Consider the following 25262-nt stretch of genomic DNA (forward strand, 5'->3'; position numbering starts at 1 on the left):
AGTCCCAGTTTACAAAGAATGTGCGTGAAATGGAAAAGTTTCCTATTTGGAAGTTTCATCCTACAATTTACCTAGAATTTTCAGAGTGTTTACAAAAGCCAAAAGGGACATGTATGGAAATCTGTTCATAGCTGTGAGAAGTTGGCCTGGTATATGATGTTCACTAATTAAAGTGACCACCTTGTACCATGCCAAGCAACCCTTATGGTGTGGTTGTAAGTCAACCTTTTCGGACCAGCTGCCCTAGTGGTAGCGTAGGCTAAGCAGTCTTTGAGGCTAAACTCGTTTAGGCATGTAAAGCAAGCTGTTTTACCATATGTAACCCCCTTTTATACCAATGAAAGGACACCACACAGATATATATTCAAAATATATACGTATTTATTACTCAAAGTATCCCCTAGACTCTTTATGAGCACAGGAGCACAAATCGTTAAACAAGAAAGTATCACAATATACGAAAGTTGCACTTTATATGGATAGGCCCTGGTGGCCGCTCAAACCATATACTAAAATAGTGGTATAAGTAACACGAACAGGAAAGGGAGAAGGCCTAGGGCCTCTAGAACCGCAGGGCCTACAAGGAACTAACTTTAGTTAGTGACCAGGAGGTCCACGGGTCGCGTGTGCAGTGAGGAAAGTTACACGCGGGCTCCAATAGGTTTTCAATGGGTGCTTAAATGTTCAAAAGTTACTGCTAGAAGGGTCTTCTCGTTGGACTACGAACTCAAGACTTCAAACCTAGACATTAGAGATGTTACTCTACACTTGTGCACCGGAGTGCCAGCTTTACCTCACCCACAGGAAGCGGGTGCATAGGGCTCGAAGTGCGTCGGGTTTCGTCTATCTGTTCAATGGAGCCTGACGACAAAGATGCTGCAGGCGGTCGGTCCAGAAGAGATGCGGTGGATCCAAGGATGGATCTGAAGTGTAGAAGACCTGTAAGCAGAGGGGACAGTGTTCACAGTCACTAGCCAGTGACCGGCGTGGCACCAGGTAGGTACCAGGCGATGTCGGGTGCAAACAGGTGAAGAGGTGTAGCTTGTCTCTGCAGCCACGTGGTCCCTGAAGGTCGACGATGTCCAAGAGTCGGTTCACGAGCTGTCCCACGCAGGCTCTCGCTGTCGGCGGTGTCGGCGACTCAGAAGAAGCAAACAAGCCTTGGCAAAAGCAGGAGTCGCAGGAATCGAAGAAAGCTGTTAGCTCTGACCAGCAAGGTCAGAGGGGCTGCTCCTTTGGAGGGAACCAGGGGCCAGTCTGGAGCAACCAGACCAGCATCGTAGTTTTCAAAAAGGTTCACCAAGATGGCCACTAACCAACGGGCCAGGGACCGGGTAGGCGCATCGAGTCGCAAAGTGCAGAGGGGCCCCACGCAGATCGTGGAGATGCTGGAGGGCTCACCTTTGGTGCAGATGCTGCTCGGATGTTGGGCTTCTCAGGACCCAAAGCACAACTCGGAGGGAGCCTCTGTTGTCGCGCTTGCAGCTTGTCGAGTGTCTTCCAAGATGGTTGGCTCCACGTGTCTAGGTGCCTCCACGGCTTCCTTCTTTGCAGGGACTGTGGATCGGGCGGTGAGAGGTCTGGAGGTCCAGTTCTTGTCGGTCTCTGTGATGAGTACAGGCCCCAGCTAGGCCCGCAGAATACAAGGGTTCGCTCTCCTGTAACAAAAGCTAGAAGGAAGTTGGCACGGAAACTGCAAATACAAAGACAGAGTTTATTAACCCTTAAGGATGGTCCTACAACCTACACAACACTCTTCAGTATTGCATAGAGTAGCACAAAGAACTTGCGTACGTGGTCCCCTTTTATACACAACAGAGGGGCTCATAAGTGGGTGGATACAACATAGAGCAGAATTCATTACCATTTATGGACATTTTCGATACAGGATCAATATGTGGGCGGAGTTAACAATTTCCTGAGCCCGCGAAGACACGGTCAAACAAGGTCTAACTGATAACAGATGTGGTCAAATCTGGACATGCGCCAGACGGGCAAAGGAGCTATTTATAGACTGTTACTAGGCAGATTACAAGAGCAACTAGCACAAAGGTAGGACTCTTCTCGTGCAAAGCACGTGGAGACATGACAATACAAAATGGAGTCCGGACATTAGGCAACATAAGACAAGAAACACATTTTAACTAGAGAGAATCTATGTCTTTAGTGAATGCTTAATCATATCGCTGTTTTAGTTTTCAACAGACGACCCTTTCAGCATTCACTGAAGACATTCGGCTTGTTGGGATATTCATCATATATGTCAATTTTCATCATCTCTTCCACCTCTTTGTTTAAATGTTTCTGATAGGTGACATTGGCAATAGCTTTCTTATCAGGAATACAGAATGACACACATAAAGAACAGAGTAAAGGACCACACTGAACACAGATGCAACAGGAAAACAGAATTGCTACAATAATACAAAGACCAGTTAAAACTTTCCATCCCCATGTAGTAATCAAGGTAATCAAGGTCCAAGTGCCATTTTCTGTATGGATCTCAGCTGCGATTTTATGCAATTTATTAATAGCGTTATAGACTGATGGCGTGTGGTCAGGAATAAATACACAACAGCTACTTCCGAAAATCCTACATGCTCCACCTCTGTCTGCTAACATAACATCTAATACCATACGATTCTGTAACACAACAATTCTAGTGATTTGCAATTCTTCCGTAAGATTCCCAAGAGCAGCAGCAGCTTGATTAGTTACAGCCTCTACAACTCTTGTTAATCGTCGAACCTTCCTACTATTTAGGGCAGCTCCAACAAAGAAAAACAATCCTAAGTTTAAATCAACATACTGCTGTAAGCTAGTGTCAGTTTGATCAACATCATCAATGGATAAAGTACGTTTATACCTATTTACAGTTACATTGTTCAATAACTTCAAATCTTTATGATAGGATGCAGGCGCTAAGAATACAGGGGGCAATAAAAACGCTACATAACATACTCCGGACCAGCCGGCTGGTAAGCGATAATAACCCTTATTCCCACATACGAAATATGTATTATGGGAAGCTAAGAAAGTACTATTATTTAATCCGTCTATATTCAACACAATAATACAGTCACTAACACCAACAGGAATATGACCCACACTCTGAACACACAGGTCCGCTTGAGCTTGTGCCACTTGAATCACAAATTGTTCGTTTCCAGCAGTGTCTCTGGTGTTCGTGAAGATATAGGGAATTGATTCATTGTCTGGCCGATATTCTTCCCACTCCCATATTGTCCCATTCGCTTGTGGATAGCCTTCTTTATCTTGATGACATTCCCTATTAAGTCTAAAAAGTAATCGTCCCACTGTAGGTTTCCGTGTGGAAAAAGCAACGTGTACCATGCTCTACAAGAGCCATTATGAGAGAAAGGAAGAGGTATGAACGGCGTTCCTCCTTTCTTCTGATGAGCTGGCATCATACCACATATCCAACAGTTCGTAGCATTTGTGGCAACATGGGTATGATGCAACATCTGGATGAAAGTATTATTCAAATAAGACTGACGATGCTTCAGTTCTTGATACGGAAGGGTGTAAAAGTAGTGCTCCTCAGGCACTGGAGTAGTCAAAACAAGCAACTCATGGGCAGGAGTCACATCCTCAACAAACCACGTGGTTATACCAACAATGGCTACAATGATAATAAAACTTGTCGCACAAAAAATCTTCTTCTTCTCCATTTTATAGTAAAAGTCAATATCTTCCTGAAACTAAAAGGTTGTCAGAACTCTTCCCCTTAGGCAGCCGTTGATTTCATCACCAGCGGGCCAAGACGGGTGTCACTACACTAATGCAGGGCTGATCCCCCCCCCTTGCCTCATTGGCTCTCCGTTTCACTAACCTAAGGGCCGTTCTGACAACGTGTCCTGATACAGAAAGAAATCACTTCCTCGGTCTGAGATGATATCTTCTGCCTCCAGGAATCGCTTGGTCCGGGAAGAGCTCCTCAGTGTCGTTCGGTTCCACAGCACGGCTTGTCTCTGCCGTCAGGATTTCTCGATGGACGGTCAATACAGCAGGCTCCACTAATCCAGGTGGCACTTTGCGACAGTGCAAGGAGTGGATCCAGTTCTTCCGATTGGAGACTCGCACAGCTGTCCTCGTTGCGAGCAAGACCTGCTCAGGACCAACCCATCTCGGCTCCAAACTGTTCATCCTTTCAAACACCTTGATCATGACATGGTCTCCAGGCCGGAGGTTATGTCCTTCACCTGTGGACCGATCAGTGAGCGCTTCTCGAACCTGTTGATGAATAGAAACCAAATTATCCGTTAACTGTGCCAGATAATCATTCATCATTACACAAGGTACATCATACACTGACTTCGGTTTCGGTGGACCCCAAATATTCATTGGGCGTCCAAACACGATCTCATAGGGTGTGAGACCGGTCCGAGAATGCGGTATCGATCTAATTGACAATAATGCCAGCGGTAAAGCGTCTGGCCAAGTCAAAGAAGTCGAAGCTTGGATCTTAGCGATCTTAAGCTTCAAAGTACCGTTATATTTATCAACCAATCCCGCAGACTGAGGGTGAAACACTGCATGAAATTTCTGGGTAATTCCCAGTCCTTTCAGGACATACTTGATAACGTCTGCTATAAAATGAGGTCCGTTATCATTCCACAACAATCTACAAACACCATATCGAGGGAAGAACTCCTTCAATAGCATCTTGGCTGTAGTCATTGCAGTATTGTCTTTCGTAGGGTATGCCTCAACCCATTTGCTGAAGGCACAAACCACTACTAGAACATACTTCAAATTGTTACAGCGCTCAAGCTGAATGTAATCCATCTGCAAAACCTCAAAGGGTGCAGTAGGTGTTGCAAATCCTCCTGCTGGAGTTCGTGTACCCTTTCCTGGGTTATACCTCAGGCAAATCATGCAGGTCTGCACTACCCTCTTTGCCGTACTAGCGCTCTCCGGATGCTCCCAAACTCGTGTGAGTAATTTTACAATTGCGGAAGCTCCGACATGCGCTAGTCCATGTGCCATCTGAACCATAGGTTGTACAAAAGCTGTGGGTAACTTCCATTTATCCATCTGCTTATTTCTCCAACACCCTTCGTCATCTAATTCTCCATCATTGGACCACTGCTCCCGTTCCTTATCGGAAGCGGTCCTCTGTATCTCCAGCACTTCTCTCCTAGCATCGTGCCATCTTTCTGCCTGTAACTTCACAACATACATTGCAGTAGAGCCAGGCTGCATCGCCGTCTCTCGTGCCACCCGGTCTACAAAAGCATTCCCTTCTCCAACTTTATCAACCACCTTTTTATGGGCACTACATTTAACTATAGCAATCTGCTTTGGATATGTTAATGCCGTCAAAAGGTTATTTTTTATTCTTTTTTTTTTTTTTTTTTTTGTCTCCTGTGGTTTCTTTTTTTTTTTTTTTTTTTTTTTTTTTAAATTTTTTATTGAACAGGCTGATGAGAAAAACGTACAATAATACATATGTTTGTTCACAAAGAGGGAAGAAAAGTCCAGACAAATAAGCGCAATTAAACTCAGAAAAAAAAAAAGGCAACACTAGTCCATAAATTCACCCCAAATCTTTTCAAATTTCATCAAGGAGCGGGTCCCCCTAAGATTAGCTAACGAAGCCTCCATTGAGTAGATCTCGATTACTAGTGACCACCAATCCCACACCGATGGTGGATCGGGGCAGATCCAAGCTCTGGCAAGAGTTAGTTTGGCACAAGACATGAGGATTGAAGCCAGAGCATCCTGAGAGAAAGGGGTGGGATAGATATCTAATAGGACGAAGGAGGCAGAGAGTGAGGGGAGCTGGATTGATCTAGTTCCAAGAACTTTACGGATGTCTGACCAGTAGTCCTTAAGAGTGGGACAAGAGAACAACATGTGTGCCAGATCAACTGCGTGGGCCGAGCATTTGGGGCATTTAGTATGATCATTCGCGGCGTTGTTAGGGGACCACCTGGAGATGACTTCTGGTGTGTAATATAGCATGCAAGTCGTTCTAAATTGCTGTAGCCTCAAGCTGGAAGAGTGAACACTGCTGTTAATATTGAATAGGGAGCGTTCTATGTCTTTCGGAGTGACATTTGTGTCTAAGACCCTGCTCCATTTGGCGGCTAATTTAGAGCAATCATTTTGTTTGAAATTGGTTAAAAAGCTATAAGTATCACTTATTGCTGATTTGATTGTTGAGGAGTGAAAGTGGGTCCAGATATCGGAGTCTGTAGTTTTAGATATTCGTTTTTTATTCACCAGGTAGTCGTGTATCTGTCTGTGCTTATATCTCATAGATTCCGAGAGGCCATAAAGCAATTTAAGTGTATTAAAATCCAGAAAGCCTTGCGTGCCATATAGGTCCCCTAAAAGCCTAATGCCCCGTCTGGACCAGCTTTGAGCACTATGTTCATTGAAAATTTCCGGAAGACCCGGATTCCCCCACAGCAACAGTTTTGAGTGGTAAAAAGTAGTTTTACAAAAAATAAGAATGTTAGCCCATATCTTTGCAATGTCTCTTGCGGTCTTAAATTTAACTCTTTTGAAGTAGTTGGGGTCGTTCACTCGTAATAAAAATAGGTTAGCGTCTTGCTTTAGCATAAAGGAGTGAAACAAAAATGTTCCACCTTGGTTTAATAACGAACGAAAGCGGAAAACAAAAGCAGACCAAAAATATAATTTAAGATCAGGAAAATTAAGCCCTCCCGTATTTATGTGATTTTTCAAGGAATTCAGTGACCTCCTCGCTTTTTTATAGCCCCATATAAAGCTACTGAATGCTCCGTCTAGTTGTTTAAAAAACAGGTTGTTTAGGGCCAACGGAATTGAGCGAAATAGGTACATGAATTTGGGCAACACCTTCATCTTGATTAAGTTAATTCTGCCGATGATATTCAATGGTAGTCTGTGCCATTTTTTTAAGAGTGAGATGGTAGATTTGACTAGTTCATTGTAATTAATGTTGTTAATTTCTTGGATTTTAGCCGTTAACTTGACACCTAAGTAAGTAGCATTTTTACAGATCTCCGGAACCGGGACAGCGGGGGTATAGTTGGATATAATTTGAGTCTTCTGTAAGTTAAGCCTATAGCCGGAAACAGTCCCAAATTTTTCGGCCTCAGTAACTATGCCTTGGAGTGCTGCCACAATGTCCTGTGAGTAAACCGCGATATCGTCGGCATATGCGGTTATTTTTAGTGTTTGGTTGCCGGACCTGAAAGGAACGATTTGGGTTTGTAGCTGGAGAGCGTGCAGGAATGGTTCCAGTGAAAGGGCAAATAGAAGAGGCGAGAGAGGGCAGCCCTGGCGAGTGCCTCGTAAGATTAGAAACTCTTTGGATGACAGACCCCCATAAGATGTATAGGCTATTGGGTTGTCATACAGAGCCTGTATAGCTCGTAGGAATTGCCCCCCAAAGCCCAACTTAGATAAGACACACCAGAGGTAGTCCCAGCCCACTCGGTCAAAAGCCTTCTCGGCATCTAATAGGATCATGCCGAGTGGGGTGGATTCTGTCTCTGCTACGTCAAATGCCGTGATAGCCATATTTACGTGTGCTGTTGTGTCCCTCCCTATTATAAACCCGTGTTGTTGGGGGTTAACAATTAAGGGCAGGAAGGGAGACAGTCTTATAGCTAGTATTTTGGCGAATATTTTAGCATCGCTATTGATCAAAGATATGGGTCGGTATGACCCTCTCTCCTCTTTAGGTTTGTTCTTCTTTGGGAAAAATATTATTTTTGCCCTGTTCCATGATTTTGGTGCCTTTCCTATGCGCCCAACTGATTGTATAACCTCCAGTAGCAAAGGCCCCAATTCAGCTATGCAAATTTTGTAGATCTCCAAAGGGATTGTGTCCTCCCCTGCAGCCTTCCCTGCTGGTAATAGTTCTATTGCCTGATGTAATTCAGCTTCTGTGATAATGTCTGACATCGATTCTTGCATAGTGTTAGACTCTGGGTTGGTTAGGAATTTGTCAACATAATCCTGGATTGCATCCACTTTGGGAGTGCTTTCTGGGGTATATAGTGTGCTATAGTAATCAGCAAATTGTTCTACGATTTCTCTCTGTTGGTTGAAGATTTTACCGTTACTGCCCCGGATACTTGTGATCCGTGTATGAGCTCTATCCTCAGCAACCTTATAGGCGAGAATTTTGCCAATCTTGTCTCCGCTTTCATATTGTGAGATCTTGTACTTATGCATGTTAGCGCTGCTCTTTTGAATAAATTTCTTTTTAGCCTCATTCTTGAGTGAGCAGAGTTTGAGGCTGATCTCTGTAGTCCCAGGCAGATTTAGTCGAAGTGCAGAAGCCAATTTATAGTAAAAGTCAATATCTTCCTGAAACTAAAAGGTTGTCAGAACTCTTCCCCTTAGGCAGCCGTTGATTTCTTCACCAGCGGGCCAAGACGGGTGTCACTACACTAATGCAGGGCTGATCCCCCCCCCTTGCCTCATTGGCTCTCCGTTTCACTAACCTAAGGGCCGTTCTGACAACGTGTCCTGATACAGAAAGAAATCACTTCCTCGGTCTGAGATGATATCTTCTGCCTCCAGGAATCGCTTGGTCCGGGAAGAGCTCCTCAGTGTCGTTCGGTTCCACAGCACGGCTTGTCTCTGCCGTCAGGATTTCTCGATGGACGGTCAATACAGCAGGCTCCACTAATCCAGGTGGCACTTTGCGACAGTGCAAGGAGTGGATCCAGTTCTTCCGATTGGAGACTCGCACAGCTGTCCTCGTTGCGAGCAAGACCTGCTCAGGACCAACCCATCTCGGCTCCAAACTGTTCATCCTTTCAAACACCTTGATCATGACATGGTCTCCAGGCCGGAGGTTATGTCCTTCACCTGTGGACCGATCAGGGAGCGCTTCTCGAACCTGTTGATGAATAGAAACCAAATTATCCGTTAACTGTGCCAGATAATCATTCATCATTACACAAGGTACATCATACACTGACTTCGGTTTCGGTGGACCCCAAATATTCATTGGGCGTCCAAACACGATCTCATAGGGTGTGAGACCGGTCCGAGAATGCGGTATCGATCTAATTGACAATAATGCCAGCGGTAAAGCGTCTGGCCAAGTCAAAGAAGTCGAAGCTTGGATCTTAGCGATCTTAAGCTTCAAAGTACCGTTATATTTATCAACCAATCCCGCAGACTGAGGGTGAAACACTGCATGAAATTTCTGGGTAATTCCCAGTCCTTTCAGGACATACTTGATAACGTCTGCTATAAAATGAGGTCCGTTATCATTCCACAACAATCTACAAACACCATATCGAGGGAAGAACTCCTTCAATAGCATCTTGGCTGTAGTCATTGCAGTATTGTCTTTCGTAGGGTATGCCTCAACCCATTTGCTGAAGGCACAAACCACTACTAGAACATACTTCAAATTGTTACAGCGCTCAAGCTGAATGTAATCCATCTGCAAAACCTCAAAGGGTGCAGTAGGTGTTGCAAATCCTCCTGCTGGAGTTCGTGTACCCTTTCCTGGGTTATACCTCAGGCAAATCATGCAGGTCTGCACTACCCTCTTTGCCGTACTAGCGCTCTCCGGATGCTCCCAAACTCGTGTGAGTAATTTTAACAATTGCGGAAGCTCCGACATGCGCTAGTCCATGTGCCATCTGAACCATAGGTTGTACAAAAGCTGTGGGTAACTTCCATTTATCCATCTGCTTATTTCTCCAACACCCTTCGTCATCTAATTCTCCATCATTGGACCACTGCTCCCGTTCCTTATCGGAAGCGGTCCTCTGTATCTCCAGCACTTCTCTCCTAGCATCGTGCCATCTTTCTGCCTGTAACTTCACAACATACATTGCAGTAGAGCCAGGCTGCATCGCCGTCTCTCGTGCCACCCGGTCTACAAAAGCATTCCCTTCTCCAACTTTATCAACCACCTTTTTATGGGCCCTTTTTATGGGCACTACATTTAACTATAGCAATCTGCTTTGGATATGTTAATGCCGTCAAAAGGTTATGAACTAACTCCCCATACATTATCTGTGCTCCATGTGACGTTAGAAACCCTCTCTCCTTCCAGAGTAGGCCAAAATCGTGCGCTACTCCGAAGGCATAGCGGCTATCTGTATAAACATTCACACACAATCCTGTACTGAGCTCACATGCTCGTGTTAATGCTATCAGTTCCGCTGCTTGAGCTGATTTCTGCAGTATGCGTGCTGAAGTCGTACCATCTGGTAGCTTCAGGCATGATCCGTCCACCCACAGTTCTCCATCTACATCTGTAAAGGGCGTATCCTGGAGATCAATACGACCCTTTGTCTGTTCCTCAGTCACAAGAATACAGTCATGTGCTTCTCGTGCTTCAGACTGAGTTTCTGGGAACGGCAACAATGTGGCTGGATTTAACGTTGCACACCTCTTTAACGTAATATGAGGAGCCAAAAGCGTCAACTCATATCCCGTTAAACGAGCACTGGTCAAATGCTGCGTCTCTGTCTGATTAAGCAGGGCATCAACAGCATGGGGGACTAATACCAACAACTTATGAGATAACACAATTCCTTCGCTTTGGCATATTGACACAGCTGTCGCCGCAACCGAGCGAAAACAACCAGGCAATGCTCGGGCAACAGGATCAAGTACAGCCGAAAAATATGCACAAGGGCGCTGCTTGTCGCCGTGCATCTGCACTAAAACTGATAATGCACATCCATCTTTCTCATGCACGTACAGTGTAAAAGGCTTCGTATAATCAGGGGTCCCCAACACTGGTGCTGAGCAAAGGGCTTGTCGCAATTGCTGAAAGGCAAGTTCACACTCATTCGACCAGGGAAGAGGAATTGGGGTATCTTTTGTCAAAAGTGCTAACAATGGCTTAGCTATGTGTGAAAACCCCAATATCCATTGCCTACAAAAAGAAGCAAGGCCCAAAAATGCACGCACTCGTCCTTCTGTGTGGAAGGTACTGGCGTGTCCAAAATTGCTTGAATACGATCTGGTGTGAGTGCACGCCCCTCCTTAGACAAAAGGTGACCCAAATAAGTCACTTTTGGTCTACAGAATTGCAATTTCTTCCTTGACACTTTGTGATTGTGAGACGCCAAAAAGGAAAGCAAGGATAACGTACACTTCTCACACAGCTCAGGAGTGTCGGCCGCCAACAAGATGTCGTCGACATATTGTATAAGGGCGACACCATCAGGCAGAACAAAGGAATCCAATTGTCTTTTCAATGCTTGACTGTAAATACTAGGACTCTCTGTATAACCCTGAGGGACTCTACAAAATCTATAAGACTAATTATTTAAAGTAAAGCCGAAGAGGTACCGGCTATCAGGATGAATAGGAATCGAAAAGAAAGCATTTTTCAAATCGATAACCGAAAATGTGGTCGCCGTTGGCGGAACCAGAGTAAGTAATGTCGTAATATCAGAAACCACTGGATACTGAGGTATCACTATCTTATTCACTTCCCTTAAGTCAATGATAAAACGATAAACCCTAGTATCGGTATCTTTCTTCAAAATGGGTAAAATAGGACTGTTGCAGACGTTGTAGGGGACTTCCTACACTACTCCCACCTTAATCAAATCCTGCACAATCTGTATGAGTGCCTCCTCCCCCTCCTGGGAAATACGATACTGAGGGAGGCGTGGTAACACCGCACCCTCCTGGACACTAACGTGGACAGGCAGAATCACCATCTGTCCCACATCAGTATCCGAAGTGGCCCACAAAGTACGAGGGAGAGAAGCTAATACAGTATCCTCTGCAACCACACACATCTGTTCTGTCATAGGGTGATTATCGTTTAAGATCACACGTACTCCAGTAGGGGAGCAGCGGATCGTAGCTCTGAATTGCTTAAGCATATCAAGACCCATGATGTTGTCAGGCGTGTTCGGAGCAAGCAAAACCGGGCAAGGCGCAGAAAGGTGTTCAACACGAAATGCAAGGGGTCGGGATAGAGGGCTTCGAGAGAGTGTACCATCAAACCCTACCGATGTAACCATTAAGCCAGATGGGGGAGCCCTCGGAACCAATTGTTTGGACAGCGCACTGCGAGTAGCTCCTGTATCAACTAGGAACTGATCAGTAGAACCCAGAACATTTGCTGAAACATAAGGACCCCTCTGATCAACCGGCACTTCAACTGATTCCAACCCCCATCCAACGCAATCCTACGCATGCTGCGAATCATGGTACCCAGAACGGTCATTCCCAGACATTTGATACTGATTTTGCCGATCAAAGACATTAGGTCTATCTCGTTGCTGCACGGTAGGCTCAAAGCGAGCACGATCATTGGAATTCCCTCTAAAATTGGAAAAGCCCCCTCTACCTCTTGACGGTCCCTGACCACGTCCCTGACGGGGTGCATATAATACCGGACAATCCCTGGCCCAATGACCCAGCTGTTTACAATACGCACATTGATTTCTATTAACATCTGACCGACCCGAAGGGGGACCATAGAATCCTCCTCTACCTCTTTCGACACCCCGACGAGGCGGACCATACACTTGTGCTAACATCACCTTAGTTTTCAAATCTTTCGATTTCTTCTCCTCATTCCCCTTCGCTTCTTGTTCCTGACGCTCATAATACTGAGCCATAGTCAGGAGGGATGCCGGAGACGAGGTGGATCAAGAACTTTCACTCGCCTTTAATCGAGCTGCTATTCCTGGTAATAAATTCGCCACATATTTATCAACAAAAAGATGTCGACCCGTATCATCCGTAAGCGACTGACCTCTGAAATCATGAAATGTTTCCTCAAAGCGCGTAAAGAAGTCTGACACTGATTCATCAGGCTTCTGTTTACACGAGGCTAACATATTCCAGTAAATCTTTTTAGGGGGAATAATCGTTTTCAACTTAGTCAAGATAGCAGCAGGAAGATCTAAAATAAGCTGGGGTGGTTTTTGCGCGGGTTTTCTCTCCCTATCCTCATCCTCAATCTCAGACCACTTAGCCTTAAAAGCAGCTTGATCATCCACCTTCCGCACAGATCGCCACATATCCGGTGGTAAAATGAGCCCAAAGAACAAATCTATATCTGCTAAAGTCATAGTACAAGAATTCAAGGCCCCTTCGACCTCTTCGTAAAAGGCCGCTGGATTCTTGCGGGGGTCAGGCAATGCATTCTTTAATGCCATAACATCAGTCCTATGCCAGGGAGTATAAACCCAATTATACACAAAATATCCCCTAGCATCAGGGGAAGACATGTGTAGACTAGTTCCTGCTCCTTTAGGAGGAACATACAAAGGTGCCGCCTCTCGCATTGGTTTAGCATGCACTAGTTCGCTCTTATCTGAATGGGAGGTAGACGATTGTTTTCCGCCGACGTGTGAATCCGATTTCTCCTTCTCCCCTGTCTTTTGGCGCGCTCTTTCTTTAAGTTCAAACGCCGCGTCCCGCAATGCAAACAGCCGTCGGACCGCATCGGGTACCTTAGAGGGAGAAAAGACACTGTTACGTAATGCTTTAGAATCTGATACTACATCATCAGGCTCAAAAACATCAGAATATTTCCGAAAGGCAGTAATCACCTCATCAGAAAAAGTTTCAACAAAATACAGCTTCTCTCTATCCTGCCAATTTTCCAAAGATTCCAATAATTCAGTAAGAGATAGCTTGCCCTTAAGCGCACGAAGAGAAATTTTCCGAAGCTCACCCATACACTCAGTTGATAACATGGACCACGTGTCTACCTTATCCGAAACCGATCCAGAATCCTGTGACCTCGGGGCAGACGTGCCAACATAAGGGGGCGGAGAGCGATCTAATAAATGAAAATCATCTTCGAGATTAGTAAGGACAGGATAAAGTGGCTGGCGGACAGCATATTGACCCGAGACTTGCAACCTCCTCTCTTTCTCTTGTCTCTCCGCCAGTTCTCTTTCCTCCCGACGCTTCGCTTCCTGTGCTCTCACATGATCATTTTTCCGTTGCTCTTTATCAATCAGCGCTTTCTCACGTTTCTCTCGCTCACGCACTTCCTTCACCCATAACCGTACACATTCAAACATATCTTGCCGAGCACGCCGTTTACACATACACTGTTCCACATACTCAATCTTACGCATATCAAACGATCCATACAAAGGCCATCGTAACTCAGGATCCTTTTTGGTATATTTCCTCCACACTGTGCTGTACATTATAGAGGAAAGACCATGCTTCACATACATATCCCTATTAGGAGTCCCCTCTGGGGGAGCTGGAGCAGATTCCTCAAGATTTAACCGGTTTCCAAAGCAGCAGCACCACTTACGGAGTGCGCTAAAAGCAGGCATGCTCAAAAATAATGCAAAATATGCAGTATTATCAAAAATGGCACTTAAACTTTGCGCCGTTCAGATTTAAACAACTCCGGAGAAATATCTCCACATTACCTGCCTATATGTGTTGCAACGCATATATTCTCACAGTAATCAATACAAAATATGACCGGTCATCACAAATCAAACTCAAATAGCCAACCCAGGCTTCAAAACTCTGAGCAAGTACCGTACAACGGTTCTTACCAATCAAGAGTGTCCAGATTCCAACTGCCAAGTTCCAAAATACGCCCAAACGGCTGTCACACGGCAAACCGACAGAAGAGGTCTCAGTCGAGGACCGGCGCCACCCAGATGGTCAGCTCGGAAGGGAAGGAAGAAAACCTCGGGATGCCAGGACTAAAAAACGCCGCTGGCAGTGATCACATCCCCGGCCAAATTCCTCACCTTCGTCACGACCAGTCCTTCGAGCATCCGAGTCGCCGATGAGCCCCACGTGACGGGCGCCAATTGATGAGTACAGGCCCCAGCTAGGCCCGCAGAATACAAGGGTTCGCTCTCCTGTAACAAAAGCTAGAAGGAAGTTGGCACGGAAACTGCAAATACAAAGACAGAGTTTATTAACCCTTAAGGGTGGTCCTACAACCTACACAACACTCTTCGGTATTGCATAGAGTAGCACAAAGAACTTGCGTATGTGGTCCCCTTTTATACACAACAGAGGGGCTCATAAGTGGGTGGATACAACATAGAGCAGAATTCATTACCATTTATGGACATTTTCGATACATGATCAATATGTGGGCGGAGTTAACAATTTCCTGAGCCCGCGAAGACATGGTCAAACAAGGACTAACTGATAACAGATGTGGTCAAATCCGGACATGCGCCAGACGGGCAAAGGAGCTATTTATAGACTGTTACTAGGCAGATTACAAGAGCAACTAGCACAAAGGTAGGACTCTTCTCGTGCAAAGCACGTGGAGACATGACAATACAAAATGGAGTCCGGACATTAGGCAACATAAGACAAGAAACACATTTTAACTAGAGAGAATCTATGTCTTTAGTGAATGCTTAATCATATCGCTGTTTTAGTTTTCAACATCTGGGCTCGGGCTCCGGCGGGAGGCGGCGGCAAAGCAGACGTCGATTTGCTGGATGGTGCTTGCGTTAGCAAGATGGTCACTCCCTGACCATAGGGGAGATTTCCTTCAGTCTTCTGTGCAGCAGAACGTCGAAGTTCCCGTCTGATTCTTAGTTTCAAGTTGATTCCAGGATGTCTGAAGTCTTAGGACACAGCTCCTACCTTTAAGCGGATTCTAGGGGCCGGACTACCTGCTAGGTCCCTCCCTAAGGGTGGGACCAGCAAGGGGGGTGGTTACACCCCCAGTCCTTTGTCCACCTCGCCCCAGGTCTGGGGCTGGTGTGCCCCAGGACCGGTTTGAACTGGCATATGCACCGAGGCTCCTCGTGAGCCTCAGGCATGTCTGATTCCTTTCAAGCCCTACCTGACCAATACACAAAATCCTGTCTGGGGTGGTGCTCGCACCTCCCCTGGCAGGAAACCCTTTGTCCACGTCTCCCAAGCTGGAAGGACTCACAGCAGCAGGAGGGCGGACTTGTGTCTGTGGTGGCAGCGTCCATTTTGTGGAGCTGAGGCTATGTCTGATTTTACCCGGGTTTCAGGTTCTGTACATGTCGTATCCCTCTAGGAGGGTGGAATGCTAACCCCGTCACCAGAATTGGCGAGGGGTTAGTATTCCAATTCGTATGACACCTTACTCGACATGTATTGATAAAGCCAAACCAAAGATAGCATTTAACCGCGAGGTTCATAATGCACTTAAGAGTATATGGTATGGCGATATCTGGAAACGGTAGAAGGAAGTGGTTCCGACTACTGCAGAGCACCATCTCACATGAAACCAAGCACTCTGCCTTCAGGATTTTTAAGGCCTGCCATAGGAGTGACTTATAGGTTAACATGTGTCCCATTTAAGGTTAGGTATAGGCATACTACACCTAAGTAAGAGGTGGATACACCAACTTACCCCAGCTGAGTGATCGGCCAGTTGTGTCAAATTGCTAGGCCAGGCCAGGGGTGGCACAATACATGCTTCAGCCCCTGGTAGGCCTTAGATACACCAATGCCCTGGGTACCTAGTGTACCCTGGTACAGGGGCTCACAGGGTGATCCAGTTCCAATGGGTTATTCACCTAAAGTGCATAGTGTCAATTTAGCAGAGAGAACAGCAGGCTGGGGGTCTGATTAGCAGGCCCACAGCCTCAATATGTCAAAAACCAGTGAAGCAAAAAGCAAAAATTTGGGGTGACCATAGGATAGCAGACCCTACTCTCCTACAATAGCATACACTTCTATTTCTCCTACTCCACACTTACTCCTGAAGATTGTGATGAAAATATACATTAGGATATGTTAGACCTGTCATCCTCAGGTGGTCATCCACCAAACTTTTTGTCTCCTTACCTCCTCTTTTTGCTGTATCTTTTTGTTGGCCTTGGGACTCTAAGCCGTTTACCACTGCTAACCAGTGCTACAGTGTATGTGCTTCTCCCATAAACATGGTGACATTAGTGTCTACCTGATGCCACATTAATTTACTTATATAAGTTCTCTGTGCAGTGTAATCTAAATGCTACTAGTGGGCCTGCAGCACTTGTTGTGCCACCCACACAAGTAGCCTTTCAAACCTGTCTCAGGCCTGCCATTGCAACGCCTGTGTGTGCAGTTTACTGTCACTTCGACCTGCCCTTTAAAACCACTTCCCAAGCCTTAAACTCCAATTTTATTACACATACGGCACCCCTGAGGTAGGCCCTAGGTAGCCCTCAGGGCAGGGCACTGTGCAAGTAAAAGGTAGGTCATGTGTTTTAAAGTTTTACATGTCATGGTAGTGACAAACAGCTAAATTTGTTTTTCACTACTGCAATGCCTACTACTCTCATAGGCTAGCTTTAGGAATTCCTTAAAACATTTTTTAAGCTTTAATTACTGATTGGAAAGGAGTAGCTACATCATGTTTCATATCTTTGGAATGGTAAAGTGGGATTTAACAATACAATTTTTGAAATGCCACTTTTAGAAAGTGGACATTTCTCTGCTCATGCTGCTCTGTGTGCCTTGCAGACTGTCTCTAATATACGCCTAGGGTGGATGACAGCGACACTTTGTGCATTCCCTCTAGACAGCCACAACAGGAAGGGTGGGTGTGACAGAGACCTCATCTGCATTCATCTACATTCTGATAGCTCCTCCTGGGCTGAAAGAAGGAGGGGGAGCTGACACTTACACCTGAACAGGCAGTGTACTGTGTCCCACACAAAGGGCTGATTACCCCCCACACATAGTATGGCAGACAGGACTGGGATGAAAGAGGGCCTGTGCACTTCAAGAGCCAGCTCTGAAGTCACCATGATGACTTCAAAGGTACAACTGAGTATAAGTATCGGGGCTCTGACACTACCAAGACAGTACACTACTGGACCTGTCAAGAACTCTGCCATGATTAAAGAGTTCTATGCTACAAGGATTGCCACTTTGCCTGACTGCTGCTCTTAAGGAACTGTTTTCTACGTTGCTGTGCTGCCCTGCTGAGGACAAGGACTGGACCTATCTCACTTGAACCTAGAGTGACTCCAAGGGTTTGCTGGCTTGCCCCCTATTCTGAAGTGTCATGGGCTTTAAAACTCTGCAACAGCACCTGGACTCTGCCATCTGTGAATCCTGCCCTGCAATGTGGTGTCAATTAAGTTCTTTGCCCTTGAAAGGTGATTTCTACTGTCCAGAACCATCAAAATTGATGCATTGACAACTTTGTGCCGATCGGAACCCTTTGAAGCAGGAACTGATCAACGGCATCAATTCGATGGACAGCGAGGCTTGACGATGACAGGCGGCGTGATTTGATGCAGCGCCTACATCGTAAAAGGGTTTGTCAATGAAGCCTTCGACTGCATGGCTCGGCGCTGATGCTTTGCCTCCATCCAAGGGATTGACGTGGCACCTCCTCGACTCCTCGCATCAAGACTATGACATCGTCGCTTGCTCCATCCTAGGTACTTTTTCAGCTGGACCTGCATGAGTCCTGTAGTCGGCCTGCCCTCTATTGTGATCGGCCTGAACATTGGATCTACCCTGGTCCAGAGTAACCTCAAGTAACCCCTAAGCGGTACTGACTTTTAAGCACCACTTTTTGGTTTATTCTTTAAAAATTAATAACTATTGTTCTACTTATTAGATTGTCATTTTGGTCTTGTTTTAGTCATAAGAAAATTCTCTATTGTTCTAAACTGGTGTTTTCATTGTGTTACTGTGGGTGTCCTTGTTGCACAAATACTTTACATATTGCCTCTTTAGATAAGCCTGACCACTCTGTGCCAAGCTACCAGAGGGTGAGGATAGGTTATCTTTTAGTGTGTATCTAGCTTACCCTGACTGGGATTGTGGTCCCTACTTGGACAGGGTGTGTACCTCTGCCAACAAGGGGACCCAATTTCTAACAGGATATAAACAGTTTTTTTCTTCACCCAAAAAATTGTCTTTTTGGTGAAAAAAATGAATTCCCTATACTGTAAAGACTCTGAAATATATTTGTAGGTGTCAAAAACTACAGTGAAGGTTGAGAATTCTGTAAGAAATTGGGGTTACTGTTGGGAGGAACAACCACAATCGCTGTCAGGGAAAACCACAAAAGTTGCTATATTAACCTGTGCCTAACCATCTGGTAGCTTGACACAGACGCAATCAGGCTTAACCTAGAGTCCATGTGTAAATTATTTATGCAGCACACAAACAGTAATGAAGTGAATACACAGCACAAGAAAAATCCTAAACCAATTTAGAAAAATAGAGTAAATTGCAATACATAAAATTATGCCAGATCAACAAAACTCCAATCTGTAAAACCGGAGATATTCAGTTGTAAACTTTTTAGGGAAAATAGCACCTAAGAGCACAAAACGCCACTCACGGTCATCTGTTCCCACTAAATTGATGGAAAGTCACTTGTTCTGGCTGACTGTGATGAAGTGCGAGTTGGATACAGGGGCATGAATAAACCCATTGAGAAGTTACCTTCCTAGTACGGCACGAGGAGTTACTTTCACATTGGCCAGGGGTTCCCTCCCTCAAAATATGCCTGAATGCAGTCACTAGCATTTAGCGGGCTTTCTGCCCCCCTTCAAGGCAGTCAGATTGGGGGTATTCACACCCATTCAGCCCCCCAGGGGGCAGGTAGACTGCTCTGTTCTGGGGCTTCAGGCATGCCCATGCCAATGGTGGGCAGGCCTACCTCTCTAATTATTTTGCAAAGAAGCTTTTCCTGGTGTTTAGTGGGTTTTCTTCCTCCAAGGGGGCAGATCAGGGGTAATCACTCTCATCCACCCTGAGGGGGCAGAAAGACTGATGCCCCATTGAGTTGGGATGGAGGTATTGCCATACCCATGGTGGGCAGTCCCCACCCTATATTTATATTAAAAACACCTTCCCTGGTGTCTATTGGGCTTTCTGCCCCTCAGGGGATGGGTGCAGATCGGTGTTAATTACCTCATCTACCCTGCAGGGTGGGAGAAAGATTGATGCCCCATTTAGTAGGGTACTTTCCATGTCCATGGTGGGCAGCCAGCACCACTATGTTTAAAACAAAAGCTTTGCCTGGCATCTAGTGGGCTTTCCACTAGGAGGGGGTGGCAGAATAGGGATAATTACCCCCATCTGCCTCCCAGGGGGGGCCAGAAAGAATGATGCCTCATTTAGTTGAGGCGGGGGGCTTGCCATGCCCATTGTGGGCAGGCCCCAACCCCCATAGTTAAAAAAAAGCTTTTCCTGGCATCTAGTGGGCTTTCTGCCCCCAGACAGAATGACTGATGCCCCATTTAATTGGGGTGGGTACATGGCCATGCTGATGGTGAAAGTCCTCAACCCTAATAAAAAAATGCTTTCCCTGGCATCTAGTGGGTTTTTGCCTCCACCAAAGGCAGATCAGGGATAATTATCTCCATTCACTTCCCAGGGGAGGCAGAAAGACTGATATTCCCCGGGGGACAGAAAGAATGATGACCATTTTTTGGGGTGGGGCATAGCCATGCCTATGGTGTGCAGCAACATAATTCCCTGGTGTCTAGTGGGCAGAAAGTATGGAGGAATTAAATGGGGTTGCCTAAGGGGCCACTCCTTCCATCCCTGGTGCTCTCCTTGTGGATCGCTCTCCTGTGGCGATCCCAAGCAGGGTTCCACTGGACAGAGATAGCACTGGAAAGGGAGAGTCTCCCCTTTCCAACAATATCTGTCACATGAGAATCTGTGCTGATTCAGTCAAAATAAAACAAGGCCGAAAAATCTTCAAATTCTATTTCTTCAAATGTTTGTTTTTCCCAAATTTCTTTAAACACAAATCGATTGTTTTTAGGCCCAGGAGAGCAGTAGATTTGTATATAATTCTGGAGAATTTTAGATCTGCTCTCCTTTAACTATAAGGCTCTTATAGATCCACAGTAGAGTCCCTGAAGGTGAGGACTGAGAGTTAAATGCAAAACGTCCACTCAGATTTTGGCCAGTTTAGATATTTTAAGGAATGTCAGTGATATGGCCTATAAAATAACCCTGACATCAATAGTCAACCCTTGTAACATGATCGTTGCCATGACTGTATTTTCCCTTCTTACAACTTTGCTGGCACCTTGTAACATCAGAAGCCCTAATATCACACAAATCTAAATAAAAGAGCCAATCATATGAAAGAATACATATCTACATGCCTGGACAATTTTCTGGCAGTGGGCTACACATTACTACCAAGTCACTCCAGTCCTCGTCCCATTCATTACATATGGAAATAACCATCTCCCTGACAGAAAAAAGAACCGAGGAATGCCTGTTTTGTCTTGGGTACTCCTAGGCTTGGCGGCCTTGGTGATTTGCCTCGCCCGCTCTTGGCTGGTTTCTGTGTCCTGGTCTGGTCTGGGGTCTGGTGGGTCAGCCCCTTGGCTTCCTTGGGTGGGACCCTGTTGTTGGCATTGTTCCTAGTTGGGTGTTGGCTTCGCTAGGTTCTGGCCTCTGGGTCTCACCCTGTCTTTTCCTGTCAGGGTGGGGAAAGTATTTCTAGCTACCTGGTCCTTCTGGTTGGTCTTCAGGCGACTGGTGTTCTGGTGCTCGTCTGGCCTGCCTCCTTTTGTCTGTGCCCTTGTGGGCAGGGTTCGGGGGGTTGTGTCCCGGTGTCCCTTATGTTCTTAATGAGTGCCTCGGTCTTAGCCTGTGAGCCTGTCCCTGTGCCCCAGCTCTGGCTCCTTATTCCAGTGTGGGTGCATTGGCGGTCGTCCTGTGTCAACACTGGTGGTTGGTGCTGGACTTCCTGCTCTGGGGCTCAGTCCTCCTCTGGGGGTTTCCGTGGTGGTGTCTTCTGGGTTTTCTGGTGACCTGAAGGGGAAAAATGCTAGATGCAAGTATACAATATTCAACAACCAATATTCTAACAGGACAACATATAATCAATCACAAAATATTGTGCATAAATATTTATCAAAAAGGGTCATACAATACAATTCACCGCCGACCCTCCTTTCTGTCCATAACGCCATCTGGACCCTGTTTCCAATACATGATAGTGTTGTACTACATATAATATTGAATTGTATTGTATGACCCTTTTTTATTATATGACTGTGTGTCTATTGTCATGAATTGTTTGATGCATTGAAAAAATGTAGTAAATAAGTAATACCTTGGGGAAAAAATGATAAAACAGCACGAAAATAAAAAAGATTTTTGATAAATATTTATGCACAATATTTGTGATTGATTATATGTTGTCCTGTTAGAATATTGGTTGTTGAATATTGTATACTTGCATCTAGCATTTGGGTACGGGCCTTGGCCCTGTTGACTGGCCCTCTACTTTTTTGGGCTGGTCTGCTGTGGGACTTCCTGTGGTGTTGGGGTTTGGCCCGTTGTTGGCCCTGTCGCCCTTCATTTACTAGTTGAAGCCGAGGCTGTTGGGTCTCCCTTGCTTTCCCTCGGCTCTCACTTGGGGTTGGTTGGGTGTCTTTTCGGCAGTGTTGTTGGGTGTTCCTTCGATTGTTGGCTTGGGCACGCTCTCTGTTGTTTTTTTTTCTGCTGGGTCTGTGGGGCTGGTGATGGTGTCGGGCGCGCCAGCCTTCTGTCTTGGTGGGCACCCTCCCGGGCTTTTCGTGCTCTGAGGTTGTCTGTTCTGGTCCTCTTTGTGCCGGTATTTCTGGTGGTGTGGTTGCTCCAGCCCCCTTTCCCTTCTTGAGCTTGGCTTAGGCCTTGGGGCTTCTGTGGTGTGCCTCATTTTTTGGCCTTGGTTTTGTTTGTCCTTCCCTTGTCACCTTTGTGGATGGCTCCCTTCCGCTAGGTGGTTTTGGGGGTTGGGGCCGCTGGGGCCTGGGTGCCATGCTTGGCCTTTTTTTCTGTGGTTGGCTGCCTCCTTGGTGCCTTCTCTTTTGTGGAGTCCTGTTTTTTCACACTTTGGTTGTGTCCCTGTTGGTCTGTCCTTGTCTTGCTGGTGTGTCTTTACGCTTTGTTGTTTTTTTTCAGTGTGTGGCCCCCTCGCTGTCCTTCTGTTGATGGTGGTCCCTGGTGCTTCCTGCTAGTTGCTCCTCCTTTGTTGGTTCGGGGGGGCCCAGTGTGGGTTGGCTGCCCTCTGGATGGCAGCGCCGTGGGTTTGCTGCTTTTTTGTTCACATTGGTCATCGTCTGGTTGTTCTGGGGAGTGCAACCCTGTGATTTTGTTTGGAGCTTTGCAGGTTGTGTGCTTCAGGCTGTTTTTTTCTGGTGGTTCTCCCTTTTCCTTCGCTTGGGATATTGATTTCAGTGTGGTGTCCTGAGTTTTCTTTTGGGGCCCTAAAGGTCCGGTTTCTGGCTTTGGTATGCTCCATATGTAATGAATGGGACGAGGACTGGAGGGACCTGGGGGTAATGCCCTATCACTTACCAGTAATCTTCATTACTCCAGGACCCGTTGTCCTCGTCCCAATCATTATGCTCCACCTACCTGCACAGACGGCCTTGCTGTTGGTGGCTTGGTAGATCATCCAGAATGCTGGGTAGGTACTAGTAAAGTACTCCCAGTGGAAGGGGGTGGGGTAGAGATTTCTAGCATTCCTCTGTCAGGGAGATGGTTATCTCCATAAATAATGAACGAGACCAGGAGTAATGAAGATTACAGGTAAGTAATAGGGCAACACACCAGGCTTCTCATCAAAAATCTGGGGTCGGGGCAAAACTATTTTTTTTTAACCATGGTTCTGAAATTTTGGAAGCCATGGCCACAAGCAAAAGAATAATGACGTTCCAATTTAAAACGTTTTAAAAAACACAGAATACAGAGCAGGTCAAGCTGAAGGTACAAATACCATAAAGGCTGACAGGAAAACGTCCCCAAAGAGGTCAGAGGATATGAAATAAGCCAATAAAAATACATAACATGCTCAGCCACCTTATAAAATTCAGTTGAGGAGATATTTCTAGCAGTGAGCAATAACCACTTATACTATCTTCCTTATCTAAGTTACTGACATTACCTGCAACAATATTTTGCTGGGCAGAGGAGGCCGCAGTCTGCTTTTATCAGTAAATTTTGTATATACGTTTGTGTGTGATTTATATGCCATGAACCTCACCAAACAATTTCATGGTCACGTTTCAAGTATTGCTGAAGTGTCTGAGGCTCTCAGTTTTATATATTTACTCACAGTTTTCCTTTAGCCCCACACATTTCACCTCACACCCGCTTTAAAATGTTATGATACACGGTAAAATACCCCAGAAAGATATTTACTTAGTTTTAGGAAGATGAAGGGTTTGGGTTAAGGAGGTACTACTAGCTGTAGCAGAGGTAGGTTTATTTGTCAACACAATTATGCTCCTGCGGCATCTGGGTTCATCGTGGGGAGTGAGAGAACATTAGTAGTTGAAGTAGAGTTCTGACTAAACACTGTTCGTAGGGGTCAGAGTTTAGCTAAACAAACTCATTTGGCAATTCAAGTTGCCTACCTTTACACTCTCTGCAGCACGTATGTGCAATGTTATAGATATTTATGGGAACACAAGTCCGTCGAAACCCAGCATGGCACATTTTAGAAGCTACTCACAAGGCAGAAATGTAAGGGGCCACCGAGATCTCTCAGATGTCCCTGTCATCATCCCATTTTTTTAAACAATGGAAGAAAACATTTATTCCAGTCGATGGATCACCATCATAATAGAAAACCTAACATGTTTATGGCTGGACTTTGCTCACTCGCTTTGCTGATCTAGCAGCAGTAAATAAACAACACTATTACACCATTTGAGAGTGCATGTAGGTGCCACTATACTCACCCCTATTAATACAAGCAGCTGTACGAAGCTCCATGTGGGAATGGGTAGAGGAAGCAGTTCGGAGTACACAAACTCTCCATAGCTGCTTGGACTACTTCACAAGTGGCCCTCCCATCAGGTTGAAATGAGGGATCCTTGCTTTTCTTCATAGCACCACACGTGGAAGCAGTCAGAGTGCTGCAAGGCAACCTGAAGATCTAGTGCATTTCTGCAGTGTCCAGGCAACAGTGAAGGTTGTGGCCGTAATCCAAAGAGGAAGCAGGGGCAGACATGCCCGGGATACAAAATCTGTAGATGAGTCCTAGGTGCACATTCTGGTGTTTGTTTTGTGTTGTTTATATGCCCCTCCATTCTTCACCACACCGGGGATTCAGCTCCGGATGATAAAGGACCATTGGCTGCAGAAGAGATATTTATTGATATCTACGGACTGTGAATGTCTGATAAAATTTTTGTTTTTGTGCATTCACTCCCCTGCCTTGCACACCGCTCTCGTGTCATCTCCTGCTGTAACATTTCACAACCCACACACCCACTGTCTCGCTCTGCTCTGGAAACATGACCTCTTTCAATACTCCGTCCATCTACCTTTAGGCAAGAAAAACACTGCATAGAAGGGAAATTGGTTTTCAACCACACATTGTTGTA

At 45.7% G+C, this 25262-nt stretch overlaps 1 protein-coding gene across 2 annotated transcripts in view; it reads right to left on the reverse strand.

Annotated features, from left to right (window-relative positions):
- LOC146831313 (uncharacterized) overlaps positions 1-25262 on the reverse strand; it is a 292313-nt gene that overhangs the window by 23891 nt on the left and 243160 nt on the right. Inside the window, exon 5 of one of the 2 annotated variants that reach the window (XM_085604135.1) lies at positions 24872-25012. The exons of the other annotated variant lie outside the window; for it this stretch is intronic. Within the exon in view, the coding sequence (XP_085460261.1) occupies positions 24969-25012 (44 nt within the window). The 3' untranslated portion in view covers positions 24872-24968. Of the gene's footprint in view, positions 1-24871; positions 25013-25262 lie in introns of those variants that run through there. 2 annotated transcript variants of the gene reach the window in all.

Source organism: Triturus cristatus, chromosome 5_1, assembly GCF_964204655.1.
Source record: "Triturus cristatus chromosome 5_1, aTriCri1.1, whole genome shotgun sequence".
Taxonomy (NCBI): Eukaryota; Metazoa; Chordata; class Amphibia; order Caudata; family Salamandridae; genus Triturus; species Triturus cristatus.